Consider the following 22,140-nt stretch of genomic DNA (forward strand, 5'->3'; position numbering starts at 1 on the left):
GTTTGGTTAATAAACGAACAAACACAAACAAACTACCCGTCAAACAGTTCATGAACTGTTCGCCGAACATTTGGTTTGAAGCCCTAAATGTAATGCATGTCTAATAAATTTTGGTTCATCAAATCTAAATGGTGCGTTTGACTAGTATGTTAGTATGTTGGTGGGCTTTCCAGGAACAAGGCATTGGTCCAATGTTGTTGTCTGTTGTGCGTCTCTTGTTCCTTCTATTCCAAGAAAAGTGGTGTCAAATCTTGTGACGGTTGAATAGGGTTCTGAAGCACGGAATTTTTACGGTAGTTTTGGGTTCGCATATGGTTCATGGAATTCAAGACTGTAGAGATATCATGACAACCATGCACGGCTAAAATTCTTTGTGACTTCCCCCGAATAAACGATTGCTTAGCTTAATACATTAAACTCTTTTTCAGATTCTTATAAATTGGTGCTTTAAATTAAGTGAAAGTGTAATGTACAATATGCCTTATCGTACGAGCGTACGAGATTTGAAGATCGCACGTTATAAACTTCAATCGCATGTTATAAAAAAAAGTCGCATGGTGTATAAACTTCAAAATCGCATGTTTATATAAAAAATCGCATGTTGAAGAAAAACAAATCGCATGTTGTAATAAATAAGAAATCGCATGTTATAAAAAAAACTCGCATGTTGAAACTCAATCTCGTACGTACCATACGTTAACCCCTAAAATTAAATAGGTTAAATTAGTTGGATGGAATAAATTGGGGTCCTAGGTTCCCACGGTTTTTTTTTTTTTTTTTTTTTTTTTTTTTTTTGCATCAACAAACAAATGCATAAACTAATTCTGATGCAATAAAATAAATAAACTAGTTGGGCCAATGTTAGATTTATGGGCTGATCAAAGTGGGCTGCACACAAAAACCCATGGACTTCGAAAATAATAAAGGGAGAGGAATTGAAGGAGGATGGTTACCAGATTTGATTATTGGATAGTTTGTTTGTTTGTGTATACGTGTTGAATATCAAAAAAAAAGTAAACCATAAATTTATATATAGTTTTTATTAATGAAATAGACTTATTACATAAAAGAGCGAAACAAAATAAAAAATTATATTTTTAGCTATCCAAATATGATTTTATATGATTTCACCTCTTTGGAGTCACTATACTCCATATTATTGTTTCCGGCTATAAAATAGTAACACCACAAAATAACGATAAGACTTCAAATGTTATTAATTATAAGTTGTAAGCTATGAGTTTTAATAAATAAATTTTAACTAAATTCTACTATGTATATTAGTGATCTAGATGATTAAAACAAAATTACATGATCTCGATGTTTACTATTGGTGTTCTTCCTTATGTTGAATTAAAAAAAAAAAAAAAACATTGAATCGGTTCTTGTTGACCTTGAATAGCAAAGTTACAAGTTTTCGGTGGTTAGACACATTTATTTCTTGATCGACCTCGAACAACCAAATTGCGGCTTCTTAATGTTATAACTGTTTCCTCTTACATTGATGGGAAAGAAGTATGGTTAGTCTTCAAACTTCTAGACAAACCTTCAAAAGATTGGGTATGGTGAATTAATTGATTAATGTTTATGCTATTTGAATAACAAGATCCACCATCAAAAGGGAAATGGTATGATGAAACTTGGTGAATGTAGCAATGATGAAAGGAAAAGAAAATAAGGGTTTTATTGGTAATTTTGAACATTCTATTGGAATGTTTAGAATTCCATTACCAATACAAAGGAATGTGAAAACCCTTGATTGAAGGAAAATATTATACATCATTTTCCATTAAAAAACAACCAAACACGTTTTTATGGAATTACTTCAAATTCCAATTCTAATCCCATTCAATTCTTTGAACCAAACGAGCCTCTATTAACTATTCACAATTCTATAAACCTTTCACAAACATGAGTGTGCAGATGTCTACCCTCTCTCGCTAAAGCCCTAAATCGAGCTGTTGCCGACGACTTCATGTTATACATCAAGATTCCAACTTTATGGATCCATATTCCTCGAAATAAAATGCTAATATGATTTCATGCATTAACGTTTGCGAACATACAAGCTTTATATCAAAGCTTACATAGGGACTGAGTATAAACCGAGATCTGATCTAAACAACTAGTTTGCACCTTGATAATGCTTGAAACCAGCTTGTCAACAACAATCGATAATGCATGAAGACCGTGTACTTTCATCCCCCGCAGTCTAAGCAGTAGATGAGGAAAAAAATTATATAAAAAAATAATTAAATAAGTGTTTAATTATATTTATATACGTTAAATGAGGAGAAAATTTATGTTTTGACCGCTTAGCGGTCGTCCACCCATTACACCTACAAGGCCAACCCTATATCTATAATATATTGTGAAAATTAAACAATCACATGTAAGATCTCAGCCTAACAACTTTAGCTTTCTTCCAAACTTCTTTATTACGAGAAGTTTAAACTATGTTGTTTGTTGAGTTGAAGCACTATCACACATACTTATATAGGTGGTTTGAGTAACCAAATATTAAACTATTGGTTAATCAAGTTTTACGGTTCAAATTTAAGTTTACGGAAATGATGATGCGACATATTTATTTAACATGTTAAATAATACGATAAAAAAGATCAAATGGTGGAGGGCTTGTATTTCTTTTGAGAGATGCAGGTTCGACTCCCACTTGGTGCAGAGTGAGGCACTGGTGGGCAATGATAGGAGACCCAGGGAAACCTGGGTTGGATCTTTGAGCCAAACGGGTTTTACCGGTAATTTCACTGTCGTGCCTACGGGCAGGTGGGTTACCGGGTTTTCCCCGGAATTGGTGATGGACTCGGGTTACTCTCTGAGTACTCCGTTTGTCCAGTGGGTGCCCCGAGAGTGCTCGGGATTGAGTTTGTTAACCGTTCAAAAAAAAAAAAAAAACGATAAAAAAGAATTCAAATTAGTAGAATGATAAGAAATACATTTATGCAAGTAACGGCCTAGTGCCCCGTCATAGCATCACCACCCATCGCATCAAAACCATACCTTATCGGTGTCGTTAAAAGTAAACATAAATAGAATCGGCGAGACTAAGAAACATTGAAAACGATTGTTTGTTTCTAATTTGTCAACAAAGATAATAAAATTAGGATAAGCTTTTTAATAAAAATACTTGATGCAGGCTAGCCAATGAGCAATGGTTGCGCGTTAAAATGGTAAATTCGTGTTCACCCACCATTCCAGCTCATGATATAATTCTTTTAAGTTAGTGTAGTTGTGTTGTCAAACCTAAAGACCCGACTAATTAAAAAAAAGTAACCTAAATTGGGTAATTTGTATTTCTATTTTTTAATGTTCAACAAAGCCCGACCATTTAGGTACATCCATAGACAAAAGACCACTCACACTGCGATATTAGACAACACTGCCACACTGGTGATCCGGCCCGTCACCAATTTCAGGGGACACCCACTGCCCGAATGACCACTGTGGTAAAACCCTGTCTCGCATATGACATTTTGTTATGAATGAAGACTCTAACTGGTGACTTCCCCTAGAGAAAGTCGCCCGGATAACACTAGAGAACTGCCCCTTTGGTTATTTGTATATCTATTAAAAAAATCCAGATGTGAAGAATACAATATGTTAAAAGGATATGGAGATACTTAGTATACTTGTTGAGAAAATCTCAAAAGTAGCATTTTTTTTGTAAGTTATGAGCGTCGCACAATCACTCATAGTTGATGCACACACCATAATGTTTATACATTGTCATTCGATATAAATAAACCACTCATAAATAACAATAGCTCACGTATGTGTTTAAATGAGTTATGCATTAGTGATACTCATTGTCTAAACTTCAAGTAGCAAACTCAAAGTATTGTGTTATAATCGTGCACGTGATACGCTGGGAAAGCAGGTAATACGGGAGTCCACATCATGTATGTATTGAATTTTCTCATCTATTTATCGACAAATGTGTATTCGTCTACGATACGCAACATGACCTTAAACTTGGACTCAGGGGATTGAAGTGTGGTATACAAGCAAATATAGATATATAGCCGAAGATTAGCGTATCTCATGACCTTAAATGTAATAATTCACCATAATAGCTCCAAAGGTATGTAACATATTAAATTAATAAAAATAAAGTAGCATATTAAACAAATAACAATTTTTATAATTATAAAAAAAGTCGAATATAAATTCATTAGTAAGTGATTTCAACCAATTAACATGCAAGAAAAAATATAGTTGTTAAAATATCAGTTTAAATGTGCCTTATCCTTTTTTATATTTTCTAATAATGTGCTTTGTGTCTTTTGTGAGGTGTGCTTTGGGCTAGCTATTTGGGCCGCTTCCTTCCTGTTGCAGTTTGGTTCGCCCCCTTTGGGCCGCTCCTGTTCAGTCGCTGGCCTTTCTCCTTGGGCTCCTCCAGCTATTATACAGTTGTCTAGGGTTGTGCTTCCCATATATGTTGTCTCGGTTGCTGGCTTCATCATCATCTCACCCTCTTGTGCTCTTTGTCTTGTTTGTTCCTCACACGTATAATTCGTGAGAAAGTTTAGGGCTTTATTGTTGCAGTTTTTGTTTCTGTTCTTTACATGATTCACCAGTCAATCTGTGATGACTGGTTAATCATTTCTTTGTAATTGCTGTTGATTTCTCATTGAATAAACCAGTGTTTTACTTTGGATCTGAGACTTGTGACATGGTATCAGAGCCCCAAGGTTAATTTGGGCTCTAGTTCTTCTTCCGCTGCGGTACAAGGTTCCGATTGTCCTTCTCTCTTCCGATTTAGGGTTCTTGACGGCTCTTGTGTTCTGGTCCCCGTTTCCGGAGTATTTTCCTGCTCAGGGGAGACGGTGTGGATCTAGAAGTGTGAAACCCTAATTTTCTAGGGTTTTGGGTTTTTTGTCGGTGACTGGCTTCCGGTGACGGCGCCGCTGTGGAAACCCTTTTCTGGGTTTGTTTTGTCTTTGTTGAAGAAGAAGATCCTCGTTGGTCCCATTAGGGCAAACCAACAGGAACTGACCTCCGGTTTTCTGACCTGTGTCTTGCAACCCTAAGTGAAGGTTGCAGTCCTGGTCCTGCTCTCTGCTGGCACCCGCTGTGAGATTGTTCCTTTCCTTGTCTCTTTATTTTTTTGTTTTGCATCACTGTGTCTTGAGTCTAGGCATCCTTGATACCGGATTTTAGGCAAGACCGGTTTGATTATTGGGACACAGAGAGGGTTCACTCTGTTGCATTGGGTCTGGTTTTGTCTGTTGAGTTGTGGCTCCCTGGTCATTGTCTGCGGAGGCACCTTGAGTGATGAACCTCTGATCGGACCTCTGTCCAGGCTTCGCCGGTGTGCATTTGGTGCTCCTTGATTGCTTATCTTTTTTATTCTTGGTTGCTTATCTGACTGGTTCTGTTGTCTGCTTATTTGTTTACTGACTATTTTGTTCGGTGTTCTCTTATCTTGCCATTATGCCTGATAAATCTGAAATTGCTGTGACCTTGATTAGCAAGTTGGATGCCAGTGACCCATTATATCTTCATGCTAGTGACTCTAGTGGGCTCACTATAGTTAGCATAAAACTAAAAGGAACTGAAAATTATGTGGTCTGGTCTAATGCTATGAAACTTGCTTTAATGGCGAAAAACAAACTAGGCTTTATTGATGGAACTTGTGTTAAATCAAAAGACAATGATGTGCTTGCTAGTCAGTGGGATCGATGTAATTCTATTGTTCTCACCTGGATTTTGAACTCTGTTTCTGATGAATTATATGTTGGTCAAGTCTACTCTAAACTCGCTTTAGGAGTGTGGGATGATTTAAAAGACACCTATGATAAGGTTGATGGGTCTGTTGTGTTTAGCCTATATCAAAGAATTAACTCAGTTAGTCAAAATGGCTCTAGTGTGTCTGAATATTACCATAAAATTAACACTATACGGAAACAGTTTGATGCCATGCTACAACTGCCTTCTTGCACCTGTAATGCTTCCACTAAATTTAATGAGTTCAGTCAGTTAATTAAGCTTATGCAATTCTTAACGGGTCTTGATGATATTTACCAACCTGTTAGGACCAATTTGTTAACTAGGGATCCTCTACCAACCATCAAAACTGCCTTCTCTATCATTTCTAGAGAAGAATCACATAGAGGATCTAATGGTGGGTCAAAAATTCCTAATGTTGGTTTTGCTGCTAAGACAAGCAATTTTTATGACAACAAGAAAAGAGTTAACAAGGGTCCTAACCCTAACCTTAAATGCACTCATTGCAATAAAATTGGGCATACTATTGATAAATGTTTTGAACTGCATGGCTATCCCACCAATTATAGACAAAAACCTAATCAAAATGGTCAATGGTCTAGACCTAATACCTCTGCTAATAATAGTAATGGCCCCTCTGTGAACAACTCTGTGTGTGATAAAGGTACTAGTTCCTTGAACACTCTGTCTGCTGATCAGTTTTCTAAGCTGCTAGGTTTGCTGAATGAAAATAAAACTGAAGACACTATTAAGTCTAATGTAGGAGGTAAATGCTTTAACTCTTTCTCGTCTTTTGAAAACTGCAATCATTTTTTCTGCTTTAACTCTATGAGCTCTACAATACAGAATCTGAACTGGATCATTGACTTTGGTGCAAACCAACATATGGTTATGTCCAGTGAAAATATGTTCAATTTAGTGGATGTTTCTGAATACAATATAACTATCAAGCATCCGAATGGGACTGATGCTAAAGTCACTAAAATTGGTTGTTTTAAACTATCAGATTCTGTGATCTTGAAAGATGTGTTTGTTGTCCCTGAATACTATGTTAATCTCATTTCTGTGTATAAACTTGCTAAAGACAACAAACTTAGGTTTATATTTGATGAAAATACTTGCTACATTCAGGATTTGTGCACAAAGAAAACCCTGGTGACTGGTAGGCAAACTGAGGGTCTATATTTTTGTGCTAACTCCCTAGGATCTATTTTTTCCTGTTTAAGCAAAAGACTGAAAGCATAAAGCTCTGGCACTCAAGATTGGGTCACCCTGCTGAACAAGTGTTAAAAGTTTTACAAACTAAAATTGAGTCTAGTAATACAAACCCTTGTGACATTTGTCACAGGGCCAAACAACATAGGGTACCTTTTCCACTAAGTGACCACAAGTCAACTAAAGTAGGGGATCTGGTACATTTGGATGTTTGGGGTCCTTACAAAGTTACTAGCATAGAAGGTTACAAATATTTTCTCACTTTAGTTGATGACTTCACCAGATCTGTATGGGTCTATCTAATGAAGTCCAAATTCGAAGTCTTTGAAAACATACAAAGTTTCTACAATCTTGTGAAACCCCAATTTGAGGTCAACATCAAAACTTTTAGGAGTGATAATGGCTCAGAATTTGTCAACTCTCAAATGTCTGATTTTGTTAAAAATAAAGGAATCCTACACCAGACATCATGCACATATACTCCACAACAAAATGGTGTTGTGGAGAGAAAACATAGACACTTACTAAATGTTGCAAGAGCTTTATTATTTCAGTCAAAAGTGCCCCTCAAATATTGGTCTGAATGTGTGCTTACTGCTTCCTACTTAATTAATAGGCTTCCTTCTTCTGTGCTGCATGGTAGTTCTCCTTATGAAATGTTGTTTGGGTTCAAACCTTCTCTTGATCACTTGAGAGTTTTTGGTTGTCTTTGTTTTTTTACTGTTTTAAACAACCCCGATAAACTTGAGAAACGAGCCAAAAAATGTGTTTTCATGGGATAATCTAACTTTAAAAAGGGATATAAGGTCTGGAGTTTAGACCAAAAGAAATTCATTTTTTCCAGGGATGTCAGCTTTCATGAAACAGTTTTTCCTTTTAAAAGGGATTATCCTATTCAAATAAATCAAAATCCATTAAACCAACTTAATTTTTTTTTGACAACTATGAGACCTCAAGTGATACAAATCCCGATGATGAAGAGAAGGACATCACTGATTCGCCTGCTGAGACATAGCAACACAGCGATGAGGCCGAGGTCACTGTTGTGAGTGATGCACAGCAGTCCTTAGGGTCTGATGGTGCGTCAAACAGCCATGAGACCACAAGTGTTGAGCCTGATCCTGTGAGGGCTGAGTCAAGCAGTGGCAATGTTGAATCAAACCTTCCTGAGGGTAATCAACCTACTAGGAGATCGTCCATATCTGTGTCGGCTCCAAAAAGGTTTAATGACTTTGTGGTAGGACATGCTAAGTATAGTATGACAAGTTCGTTGATTACTCAAACCTTCCTAATGAAAATATATGTTTTGCTGCCAATGTCAATAAAGTCACTGAACCAAACACCTATAAGGATGCTCTTAAGGATAATAGATGGGTTGAGGCCATGAATGATGAATTAACAGCCCTACATAGAAACAACACCTGGGATATAGTCGACCTACCCAATGGGAAAAAACCCATTGGGTGTAAATGGGTGTACAAAGTCAAGTATAAATCCACGGGTGAGATAGATAGGTTTAAAGCCCGTCTAGTAGCTAAAGGCTTTAACCAACGAGAAGGAATCGACTTTGAAGAAACCTTCTCTCCTGTAGTCAAAATGGTCACTGTTAGGTGTGTTGTTAGCTTGTCCGTCCAGAATAATTGGCCATTGTACCAACTTGTTGTTAATAATGCTTTCCTCTACGGTCACCTTAGGGAGGAAGTCTACATGAATCTTCCTGATGGGTTGATGGGTTAGGTATCAATCACCAAAACAAAGTCTGCAGGCTGAACAAGTCTCTATATGGCCTAAAACAGGCCCCACGTATGTGGAATGAAAGACTTGTTCAAGCCTTAGTTAAGATTGGGTTTGTTCAGTCCAAATGTATCACTCTATGTTTGTCCTATCAAAAGGGGAAGTCTTTATTGTCCTTCTAGTTTATATTGATGATATTATTTTGGCCGGGAACAACGAAAACAAAGTCAATGAGGTTAAAAATTTCTTAAAAACTGAATTTCTGATCAAAGATCTAGGTTTGTTAAAATTCTTTCTTGGAATCGAAGTTATAAAGACTGATAATGGTGTCTGTCTTTCTCAACGGAAGTATTGCATGGACTTATTGAATGAATATGGGATGAGTGGCAGCAAACCGCTTAGTTGTCCCATAGAACAAAATCACGTTCTCACTAACTTAACCAAGGAAAAAACCAATGATGTCGACATTACCCAACATCAGAAATTAGTTGGTAAATTAATTTATTTGTCGCACACACGACCTGACATAGCTTATTCAGTTCACTATTTATCTCAATACATGCATAAACCAACTGAGGCTCACACTCAGATTGCTTTCAAAGTCCTGCGATACCTAAAAGCCGCCTCGGGAACCGGGATTATGTTCACAAAAACCAATTCCTTTCATCTAACAGCCTTTGCAGATTCTGATTGGGCAAAATGCATTGATAGCAGACGGTCTGTCACTGGTTTTTGTATCTTCCTTGGTGGTAGTTTGGTTTCTTGGAAAAGTAAGAAGCAAAGCGTTGTTTCCAGATCGTCTGCCGAGGCAGAATACCGATCCATGTGTAGCGCTACTTGTGAAGTCTTATGGCTTATCAATATTCTTCGGGAACTCAAGGTTGATGTTACTATTCCGGTGGTATTAAAATGTGATAGCACTGCGGCCTTATCCATTGCCGCAAACCCAGTTTTTCATGACAAAACCAAGCACTTTGAGGTTGACCTATTCTTCTTACGGGAAAAAATTGCTTCCGGCCAAATCAAAACTCATGGGATCAAGACAGAAGATCAGCTTGCTGACCTGTTCACTAAAGGCCTCTTACCAACAGCACACTCTCAAATGTGTAAGTCCCTGGGTCTTATAAACCTGTTTGCCCATTCAACCTGAGGGGGGGTATTAAATTATCAGTTTAAATGTGCCTTATCCTTTTTTTATATTTTCTAATAATGTGCTTTGTGTCTTTTGTGAGGTGTGCTTTGGGCTAGCTATTTGGGCCGCTTCCTTCCTGTTGCAGTTTGGTTCGCCCCCTTTGGGCCGCTCCTGTTCAGTCGCTGGCCTTTCTCCTTGGGCTCCTCCAGTTATTATACAACTGTCTAGGGTTGTGCTCCCCATATATGTTGTCTCGGTTGCTGGCTTCATCATCATCTCACCCTCTTGTGCTCTTTGTCTTGTTTGTTCCTCACACGTATAATTCGTGAGAAATTTTAGGGCTTTATTGTTGCAGTTTTTGTTTCTGTTCTTTCATGATTCACCAGTCAATCTGTGATGACTGGTTAATCATTTCTTTATAACTGCTGTTGATTTCTCATTGAATAAACCAGTGTTTTACTTTGGATCTGAGACTTGTGACAATAGTATCGTAATCATCCTTTATATCAATTTATACACAAAAGGTTACGATCCGTTTTTCAAATTTTTTTCTTTTTCCTAGCTTTTACTTTCGCTCTTTTATTTTATACATCGTATTTTTTTTACTTACCACAGTTGCCTAGCTTTTACTTTAGCTCTTTTATTTTATAAATCATATTTTTTACTTACCACAATATAAATAGTATATTTTACTTACCAGAGTAATTTACTTTTGACCCTTAGATTTATATAAATTATAGTATGCTCCCACCATATGAACTAGTTTAATACCCGTCCGGTGGACGGGTTACGTTAAACAACGTAGAAACAAAGCTAATCTATATTAAGTGTACACAAATTTAAACAACATTACAAACAAAAGCACCGACTTTAATTTATAAAAGGAAAACGAATGAAAAGCGATTATCAACTTCAATTTCATTTGCCGTGTCATAAATATATAATTGGGAAAAATCTAAGCCGACCATCGTCACGGGTTGGAAGTGAGTACCAATTCTATGATAGTCGTGTCCATTCAAGCAAAATATATACGGACCACGACCATCATTTAATTCCGAACATATTCTCCCACCCGTTGACATCATAAAAAAATGAATTAACGACTTTGATATGCTCTCTAAAAACTGATGACCGTGGCTCACCATTACGATTTAGCAAACATAGCAACGGTTGCAGAGGAAGTTTAAGCAAATGTAAAATGACTTTTCCCACTATATAGATACGCCTTCAATTTGAGCATGTTGCCATGGAGTTAATGCAATTGACACCAAAAAGTTGAACGGTGGAAAATACAAGCGATCCAACTTGATTAGGAAATCGCAAGTCTATCAAACTTTGAAGTTTGGTATATAAGCATAAAAATACAATAAAAATAAAAACATAGAGAAATAAATGTCATCAAAATCCTTTTCTATTTTTATATTTGACAATAAAAACATAAATGTTGCAAGAAGCAAACCACCATGATCTTTACTATCGAAATAGAGTTACATTCTGCAATAATGTATTATTTAGCCTCTAAACCACTAAAAGACTCGTTCGGTTGAGATTGTATGGGCTGTAAGGACGAGGAGTTGTACCACTCAACCACCATCCAACGTTTAATTGGTTCCTACTCCCTAAGTAACTTGAAATCCTGATTTAGCAAAAAAAAAAAAATGAATGAGACATGGATATATCGAACAATATTATATACATTGCGTCTATGGAGATGATACTACAATATGAAAAGAATATTCCATCTATGATGGCTAAAACAACATTATTGTTGAAGTAATAATCTAAATTTCAAAATAAAAAATATTTAGCATGGCTAAAAAAAACACTTAACCCACCCATGAGCTAGCCAATGGGTTAAAATTGGCACCCATGTTCCTATGATGGCAGTACTAATAGTTGAAGAGGGTAAGAAAATGTTCACCTGTATAAAATGACAATATTAATGGTGTTTAGTTAGAACCACTGGGTGTTGAAGAAGCTTGCTATTTTTGGTTGAAGGGCAAACTTGGAGCAGCTACCCATTCTTGATGCGCTTGCTAAGAGTAATGTGAGGTTTAACTCGGTGCTACGCACGGTATGGTGCGAGTATAATGAAACGATGAAGCACGTGTCCGTCTCATGTCCGTTTGGCCAACAGATGTGGCTGATAATCTCCCAACGGTGCAAGCCCACACCTTGTTTCCAACATTAATATATTTAACATATTTCCTACCAAATTGAATTTACTCAAAATAGCAAATAACCTTGAACATGATCACGCTTGCCAAGATTGTAAGAGATGTGAACATAATATAGTATACGGGGGAGACAACAGCCATATTGAAGGTGTCAAGTGCGTGCAGTTAGTATTTATTGATAAGCACGTATTATTTATCATGTGGGATGCTTTTCAACAAATAAATAACAAATTCTAAGAAATATTTATTACCTTATTAAAAAAATCATTTTGGTGATGATACAAAGCAAAACAATGGTGCTAAAGGCCCATGTTTGGGGATATACAAGCTTATTCATTCCTGATAAAGTAAGCTTCAAAGCAATGCCTATAGCTTTCACACTCATCACCTGAGTCAAGAAAACTTGAACTTAACATGATGACTGAGAATGTAACACGAGAGAGAGGTGGCAATTTTGATCTATTAACCTATCAACTGGTCGATTTAGTTATTTTTTAAATATAGAGTGAATTGCAAGGATTGTCCTTTATCTTTATACTTATTTGCAGGCGTTGTCCTTTATGTTTAAAATTGACGAGTTTTGTACTTTATGTTTTCAAATCATACACGTTTTGTCCTTTAGCCCTAACCCAATTAGATTTTTCTGTCAAATCTGGTCATGTGCAATGCACATGAGGGTAAAATTGTCTTTTCACCCTATTCTTTAAAAAATACATAAAAAAGAAAAAAAATATTATATATCATAACAAAACCCTCTTCTTCCCCAACTCAATCTCATTTCAAAACCCTAATTTCTCTTCAACAACCTGCAATAATTCTGAACCGTGAAATATAACCCGTACTCGAACCGTGACCTGACGTGAACCAAGCTAAAACCCGAACCAAAACTCGAATCACCCGTAACTGAACTGGGCTTGAACCGAAGTTAAAACTCATACCCGAACGAAACCAGATCTGATCCGAACCGAGACGTCACCCAGGAACCCAAAACCCGTCTCGAACTGAACCACCTCCACTGTCCCCGTCGCCCACTGCCGCAGACAGCGGCGACGCAACCGCCGTCGTCACCACCATCATCGATCATCATCAACAGCAACATGACTATCATCATCATAATTTTTCAGAAAACAAAATATGAGTGGCTAGGATTAGGATTTATGGTCATGTGGTGTAATTCTTTTCGTTCTTATGGCTGAATATCTTCCTTTTGAAGATGCAAACCTTACAGCCCTATACAAGATGGTATAAATTCAAATGAGCTGTTTGCTTGCAGATATTTAAGGCTGACTTCACATGTCCTCCATGGTTCTCCTCAAGTGCAAAGAAGCTAATTTAAAGGATTCTGGATCCTCATCCTGTGACGGTATGTTTTTCTGTTCTTAGTTTAAACCTTGCCTTAATCCTTTTAAATCAATTGTGGGAGAGAGAGAGAGAGAGTTGAGATATGATATATAATATTTTTTATATGTATTTTTAAAGAATAAGGTGAAAAGACAATTTTACCCTCATGTGCATTGCACATGATCAGATTTGACAGAAAAATCTAACTGGGTTAGGGCTAAAGGAAAAAACGTGTATGATTTGAAAACATAAAGTACAAAACTCGTCAATTTTAAACATAAAGGACAACACCTGCAAATAGGTATAAATATAAAGGACAATCCTTGCAATTCACTCTTAAATATATTAGCTAAAGAGGGGACGGGTCAAAGGGGTGGAAAGTAGCAATTGACCCATAGCACGTATCTTTAATGCTAAATCCTAAATCACTTTATTCAAAGATTAAGATTATCAATGTGATGACATTGTTTTTTGTAATCATATTTAGTTAACTAAATATATAACCAACTTTAAAAATAAAAAAATGTTTCGGTTCAACCCAACCTTTTTAGTGCGTTCGAAAATTGACCCACTTAGCCCGCCCATCGTGCTACCTTTAACATGTGAGTGAGATGAATAGCTTGTAAGAAAGTGCGAACAATTTTAATACTTGCTCATAAAGAACCTACTATCGAACAAACTCCAATGTAGCACATTGCACATTACGTGTGTTTTACCATGGTATATAGTGGAATACAATTACAACAACAGTCATCAATACCAATGTTGCATATTGAACAAAAGCTGCAGAAAAGATAAACCAGAAAATGTCAAAAAAATCTAAAAGTAAAAATCAGCTCGTAAATATATAATTGATGAAAGGTTCAGACCTGGCTTAGTAGCAAGATCACATACTTCTGTCACGGATTCAATAGGACGTTCCTGAGGATCATTCCGAACGATTACGGTGAACCCCACGACACAACCAAGAAATCAAAAAATGTGTAGCTTTTCTCGTAATATAATATGTGCAAAGTGCAACACTGCAATACGGTTTGTTGCTTAGTAATCACCTGAAAATGGATTATATATATAAAGTAATCACCTAGTGGAGTGACCAGAATAGTTTGTGCAAATGCATAAGCTACAAAATGTGCAATTTCCCAAACAATCACTGTTGATTAAATTAGAATTCACATTAAGAGCACGACTTAAGTAGCATGATCGAGCAAATTCAAATACGTTTTTTTGCTTCAAGTAAAAAGACGATAAGGCTTCAGGATTTTGAGCCACTGATCAAGTCACCCATGGAAAGCTGGAGAACACTGTCAAATTGACTAAATAAGTAATACTTTTTAGGGGTGAGCATGGTCCAAGAACCGAACCGACCCGCTCATTACCCGAACCGACCCGATACCCGATTACCCTTAAAAACCAAGACCGAAGACTGACCCTAAATGTAAAAATTTACAATATGATGTTTTGCGATTCGGGCCGGTTAGTCCAGAATCGGTTTTCCTTCTTCATGGACCGAGAACCGACTCGAGACCGACTTGGAACAAAATTGGGAACAATTTCATGCTGCTATTATCGGGTCGGGATCGGTTAGGGTCCAATATCGGTTTTGACTTCGGGTTTTTTTCGGACCGAACCGAAATATGCTCACCCCTACTTTTTCTTCCTTTGATTGGAATACAATCTGATATTAATTTGCATCAAAGATGTGCAGTGGTTTGGTTCAGCTTATAAAAGATGTCATTAAATTAAAAATTAATCATAAAAAAACAATGATTGACAGTTAGATCAATACCAAGGAACACTAAATTTAGCAACAAACAATCGATTAACATTGTTACCCTAAATGGATGAATAACAATCTATTAACATTTATTACACTAAATGGAATAGAATCTGGTTTTTCAATTAAATTTAAATAGTTCAATACCTGAAAGTTTTCTGCCCTGCATCTTTCTTGTCCTTATTCTCCTTTAAAATCTGCCTCAAATCAATGCAAAAGTTACAAATTAATGTAAAAGTAATGCACAGAGACAGTCAGGAAAGCTTATATATTGTAAGTCTAGAACCTCAACTATACTATGAAAACCATGAGTTAAAAAAGTATGATGAGAAACAGTTGAACATCTAGTTCTAAACTCAAACTCAATAATAAGATGTATAAGTAAAAACCACCAAGAACCAAATTTAGGTAACATAAACATCATACCTCGTTCATATGTAATGCCTACTTTATAGTCAGACTTGTATAAAAGTAATATTTTGAGCAAAGAAGGATGAAGTAATCATCTAAAGGGGAGAAAAGGAAACCTTAAAAGCGGGCGATCTTTTTTGGTAGTTCCGTCCTCAACTCGCTTAAACGAAACCGTACCTTAATAACCAAAGGCCAAAATCACAGCATGAAAATTGCTTTAAGCCCGCTGCACAAAAATCATGGACAAAATCGAGCAATGAAACTTATATATCGCACACCGGAATACTGACCGACAAAGTGGTAGAACAATGATGAACGACAACTTAGGGAAGTCGTCACTGTGAAGAGTAGAGCATCAAACATGAAAAAAATGAGAAACAAATTACTGTACCTTCTTGTATTTCTAGAACATAAAATCCGAATGGGCTATATTAATCTCCATCGTCTCCATTGCATTTCTCTGCATCGTAATCTCTCTAATATACACGTCTTTGTGTATAGGGCAAAAACGCAGGTCTGAGATCCCTATTAAAAAGAAGGGTATATGGAAGTTACAGGAAATGTGGGGAGGGGATGTGGGGGAAATCAACCCTGAAATCGTTCGTAACTTCCTCAATTTTGGAGAAGTAGTGTGTAACCTCCCTAAACTGCCAAGAAATCAGTTTTTTTCTTTGTTTAGCCGGACAGAATTAAAAGTAGATGAGGTTATACAGTTAAATGTGATATTTTAGATGGTTGAGTTGTGGAGATAGTGGGCAGCAAAAAATGGAGGTAACCGCCATCTACAAAAAACCAACCATAACCTCTTGGAACCGCCCCAAAAGCGGTTATTTTTTAGAGTTTAAACGGCTGAGATTTCATCTCAACATGATCCGACGGTGGATATCGATTTAGAAAGCGGTTAGACTTAATGGGAACAATATATATATATATATATATAGGGGAAGGTTCTATGCAGAACACTAAATATTGCGAGAACACGCAGAACAAAATGAATCACCCATTTTTTCAATTCAAAGGAAAATGTTACAAATGGAAGATTCATTGTTTCTCACACTAGATTTTAAAACAAAATATGAAAAAAATTCATTTTTTTATATAACCTACACATATGTGCATTCTGTGTAGGTTAAATTACCTACATGTATGTAGGCTAAGTATAGGTAAAAAATATAAGGTTTTCCATGCATATATAATATACATACGAATGTAGGAAATATAAAATTTAAAAAATATGAACTTTAAATCATAAAATCTAGTGATTTAGAGTTGTTCTTTTTTTCTCGCAATAATTAGTGTTCTGTAATGATCCTCACCCTATATATATATATAAAATTCAATCCCGCTAACACGTGATATCTCAACATGATCCGACGGTGGATATCGATTTAGAAAGCGGTTAGACTTAATGGGAACAATATATATATATATATAGGGGATGGTTCAAATGAAAACCACTTTTATTGTGAAAACTCGAAAACCAATTAAAAAAGCCTAAAAAACACACAAAAGAAATTTTTTTTTTCAATTTTTTTTATAAAAATCGCTGGTTTTTATATATATAAAAAAAACTTTTTTTCAAAAAAAAAAAATAAAAATTTTTTTTGTGTAGTGCACATGTGTAATAATACACATGTGTAGTACACATACACATGTGTAGTACACATACACATGTGTAGTATTACACATGTGCACTACACAAAAAAAAATTTTTTTTTTTTTGAAATTTTTTTTATATAAAAAAACCTGCGAATTTTGGTTTGCAAAAAAAAAAAAAATTTGTATGTTTTTTTGGCTTTTTTTAATTAGTTTTCGAGTTTTCACAATAAAAAGTGGTTTTCATTTGAACCTTCCCCTATATATATATATATATAATTCAATCCCGCTAACACGTGATACTTATAAAAACCTTGTTAAGTTTATTTACTTATAGATAATGCATGCAGTCATCAAGAGGGTCGACCCTTAGAATTCGTGTAATGTTCGAGCTCGAAAAAACGTGCCCTTAGTCCTTAACAAAATTGGATATTAAGCTCACTAAAGGTCTGAACCTAATACCAATGGACTAATAACTAATCTAAACCATAAGAATAGTTTTGTGAGTGGGTTTATGTTAGCGTTTGTATGTGTATACCCTGTTAAAAAATACATATATGATGAAACAATGGTTAACCGGTCAGGGTTAACTCACTGATCTCGTCAAGAAGGGTTAATCCCTTCCTCTCGAGGATCGCTGGCTGGATCACCGGTGGGTTGATCTCCTGCACAAGGAAACAAACTGTGACTCGTAACAAGGAGGATGGGGTGGGGGGTGCTCCTTGTTACCACTCTCCGGCGTGAGAATCAGTAATCTGCTTGGGAAGCAAAGTATGATAGTAGTAGTAGTGAGAGAGTTGTGAAGAGATACCTCAAACCTGGTTTGGGGTTGGTATTTATAGCCGAGGAGTGAAGGAGGAGGATGATGGACAGACTGACGACGTGCTGCACCTTTGCAGGTGTGTCAGGCTTGTCGGGTGTGGAGGTTACGCCACGTCAGTCTGTTACTTACGTAGCCCTGACAGTTGACTGTCATTGGCGCTACTTGCACTGGTGTGTCAGTCCCACTTGTTGGGCGTATAGGATGCGGTGCGAGCCGCATCGCTGCTTGTGGTAACATCTGATGTTACCGCGTCCCTTGCTTGTGATCAAGAAATACGCGAGATGCGGTGCTAGCCGCATCGTCGCCTGTGGTGACTGTTGCTGTTGTCCAGCTTCATTGTATTGATAGAAGTGTTCACTGGACGCGGTGCGAGGCCGCATCGCTGTGAATACTTCCGTTTTCATACACTAGATGTGATGCTATGCCGCATCACTCTACCGTTCTAATATTCCAGGTAAGTCTTCCTCCACCACTGGACAGATTGGATTCAACCACTGTGTCGATGCGTTCCCGCATGGACATAAGTAGGTTGTTAGCTAATGGGGGTTTTGATAAGGGTAATGGTCACTCGCGGTCGATGCTGACGCGATATCTGGGACCATACCCCTTCAAGTCCCCCCAGTCTAGTGTTGCTGCCATATGCAAGTTGCACGTGGGAGGAGTACTGGACTATGGTGTTTAGAAGGTAGTCTGGAGTCTGGAGAAGATCCTAGACCATGTGGATGGTCTTTGGTTTTTGTAAATCAAGCTGGAGGTCTGGAAGGGTCATTTGACGCCTCTTCCGTACCGGTGAGAATGTTTCGTCTGATGCGAAATTCTCAGCCTCGGGTTGGGTGCCACCTGTTGGTGTGTCGAACCAACCTTGAGACCTTGCTGGGCGTATGTACAAACTTCGAACCAATCTCTGAGATGGTGGTTGAAGGTGTGCACAAACTTCGAACCAACCTTTGAGGTGGTGAACGAAGAAGAGAGTTTTCTGATGTCATGATTGGACATCAAATGATGATCCCTTTTGTGGGGTGTTCTTGTTCTTCCAATTAGCCCTCTAGTAACCGCATGTCCTTTACGGTTACCTCGTTGCTTGACATTGTTGGCCACGGTTGTGGGAACAACGTTGAGTACCTGCGTCATTGTTGGCCATGTTTGATCGAACAATGTGATTCTGGATAATGGTCAAATAAACATGGTCATAGGCATGGTAATGCCCACCATTGTTTATTCTATCCATGTTACAAGTAGGGTAACAAAGTCATAAGCAGACTTGTTACCGCTTGTTCGATCGCTTGTTGTTCGACAAGATCTCGTATGATCATTGGGGATCTCGTCCGCATCTCTTCCTTAGGCACCTTCCTTCACGCTCCAATACCGAGGAGTTTTCCTTGAAGTAGTTTCGTTCCTCAATGTGAAGTTAGTTGTGGCTCTTCCGTAGCAACCGTTTGCGGAAGCTATGGTTATGTCTGCAGCGACTTGTGAGTGTCTGCGGTTTTATCACCCCATATGCGCTTGAAACGGGTGTGTTGCTCGGATGTGGCCCTTGAAGGATCAGGAGTCAGGGTTGCTGATGTGCATTCACGTATATTCCCTTCCTTCTTCTCGTTGAAGAAGTTGTTTATGCACCCTCTGTGGTTGTGAACCGGATAGGAGGGATTTGAAGCTTGAAGAGAGTGAAGGCAATGCGGTTTACCTATTTCTGAGATGCGGTTCAGTCCAAAGAACAACGCTGGTTCTGAGTATCTGACACACCTGAACGGGCTCGTGTGTGTCATTTCCGCATATTCCATGTGTGCTCGTGGGTAGTGCGGATAGGTATTATACCCCCTTATAGTGTGGAGATATATATTTTTGCCTATTTTTAGGGGTATGTAAAAAAACGACATGCGGTATGGGTTATGGTGCGGTATACCAGAGAAACCGCATGCCGCTTTATAATTGGATAATGTAGTCGCTTTTTGTTGCATACGTGGCTGATCTCACGTGTGAGTTGGTGGAAGTTGGTGAGATCATTCTGGTGCTGAATTGAAAGGACATTTGCACTGCCCGAGGCATTAAATGCACTGTAGCAAGGAGTGTAAAGGTCTCTTTTGTCAGGCGCGTGGGCGGCCACGCGCGCGTGGTAACCGTCAGCGGAAACGGCGCTTGACACGTGGTGTCGCGTAATTCGCTCTTTTTGAACGTGATGATTCGTTTTCTCCCTCCGCATTAATTGCGATGGGTATATAAGGGGAAACCGTTCGTGGTTTCCCCTCACTTGTTCGAAATTTCAAAAATTTGCCGGTGAGAGAAACATTTTCTTTGTCTTCTCCGACGATATTTCTTGAACTTCCGGTGAGGTTGATTTGAGTTTTTCCACCCACATTCTTTCCTTTGTCCATATTTCTGATGGCTGAACCATCGAATGTACACAATGTGGAGGGTGAAAACCCTGAACAGCCGGTAGTGGCGGCTGATGAAGACGATGATGATGACGTTGATGCTTCCGGTGGTGGGTTACCGGTGTTGAAGTGGTCAAAGGGTGGTTTTAAAAACCTGATGACCACCATTCATATGGCCGACGACTGGAAGGCTACTTACCCACAAGAGGGGGATACCGGTGCCGATGCTCCAGCCGGTTATATTACTATGTGGGCAGATTTTTTCACCGAAGGCAACCTTCGGTTGCCGGTGACGGTGTTCGTTGCGGAGGTGTTAGAGTATTATCATCTCCATATCTCCCAACTTAGTCCATTTGGGATGTTCCGAATCAGGAACTTTGAGTACACCTTCCGTGCCCATGGCTTGCCCATTACTGTTGAAAATTTCCGGCGATTTTACCAGTTGACGGTGAACACCGGTTTTTTCTCTTTTACTCAACGTCATGGGAGTTTAAAGTTGATGACACCTCCGAAGGGTGTGACCCATTGGAAGATGAAGTTCTTCTATGTTAAAGCCTGTGCGGTATATGCCAATATGACTTTCCGGGATGTCAATATTGGTGTCACTGATGAGGATATTCCTGTTGCCACCGCGAAGACTGTGGACTGGTTCTCTAGGCTGCGGCCTATTGAACTCAAGAAGTTAGACAACAACCAGCTACGGGTGTTGCGGATGATGCTTACTAGGCCGGACAGGAAGGCAAGGCCCGTTCTGCGGGAAAAGAGTGGTGGTAAGCCTGTTACTCTTTATTGTTTTCCTTGCTTCATTATCCTTGTAGTAATATGCATGCATGTGTTGTATCAGTGGATGCAGTCGGCTTGTGGAGGATGTTTGAGCCCGATTTCGAGGGCCAAGTTGAGCTAATTCCGGTTGAGTTTGATGACTGTCGTAAGGGTCAATCAAAAACCTAATTAAACTACGTAGATAGCGTAAGTAGGGTATCGTATCCACGGGGAATTTGTGGTCAGTGTTAAAGAAATTAATTAAAACTAAACTATCTAAATCGGGGGTTTGTTTGTTTGATTATAAAGAAAACACAATTTGTCACGAAAAGTGTTATCAAGATGAGAAGAAGTAACCTCCACCCGGAATCCCGAATACCCGTTTTAATATAAAAATCCGTTTTCTGATTCAAAACACCACATAGACATGGCCTCGGAATTAATGAATTTGATTAGTTAATAGGGATAGTTTTTAAGATTCACTATGCAACCTAATAACCCGTTTGATTGTATCAATTACCCACCGATTTACCAACCCGCTAACAACGCAAGAAAGTTGCCAATACGCTTAATAAACGACAAGTAATTCAAACATAAGAAACGTTTGCCAATAATCCAACACAAGTGGTCAAGCTGTACCAGTTTACAAGAATCAGAAAAACAAATAATTATGTCAAACCGCGTAAACGTTCATCCGGGTAGAAGTCACAAAAAGTTTAGCCGCTCATGGTAGTCTTCGCCGCTTCGGTTGTCATCCCGAGTTGGTTAGCTCTCATTGATTGGCTTGAAAAAAGAAAAGATCCTCAATTTCGTCCCTGATGTCCCGTATATGACGGCTGCCCCAATCCTTCACGTACATGTGCCGTCCACCAGACCAATCATGTGCGGCCCACTCCCTTAGTCCACGTGATGCCCACTTGTTATGATGTTCTTTTCTACCCTTAAGTGTTAGCGGCCCAATAAAACAAAAATCCAACAAAGTCTCCTACGTGATGATTGTGGATAATGTTTTTAGATGTTGAAAATATCATCCAAACTCCCCCAAAGCAATT

General features: G+C 38.1%; 1 protein-coding gene and 1 pseudogene across 1 annotated transcript; one reads left to right on the forward strand and one right to left on the reverse strand.

The window, feature by feature from the left end:
- The first annotated feature begins 8,824 nt into the window (after positions 1 to 8,824).
- On the forward strand, positions 8,825 to 9,847 carry LOC110932331 (uncharacterized mitochondrial protein AtMg00810-like). Its single transcript, XM_022175674.1, has one exon. The coding sequence runs from the start codon at positions 8,825 to 8,827 to the stop codon at positions 9,845 to 9,847; it is 1,023 nt and encodes a 340-aa protein (XP_022031366.1).
- A 2,204-nt stretch (positions 9,848 to 12,051) lies between these two features.
- On the reverse strand, positions 12,052 to 19,085 carry LOC110932333 (annotated as a pseudogene).
- Between the last annotated feature and the right edge of the window lie 3,055 nt (positions 19,086 to 22,140).

The sequence above is a fragment of the Helianthus annuus genome, chromosome 3 (genome assembly GCF_002127325.2).
Source record: "Helianthus annuus cultivar XRQ/B chromosome 3, HanXRQr2.0-SUNRISE, whole genome shotgun sequence".
Lineage (NCBI taxonomy): Eukaryota > Viridiplantae > Streptophyta > Magnoliopsida > Asterales > Asteraceae > Helianthus > Helianthus annuus.

Bases quoted from the DNA above. Each gene is read 5' to 3' on its own strand.
- LOC110932331 (XM_022175674.1), top strand. From the start codon at position 8,825: ATGTATCACTCTATGTTTGTCCTATCAAAAGGGGAAGTCTTTATTGTC.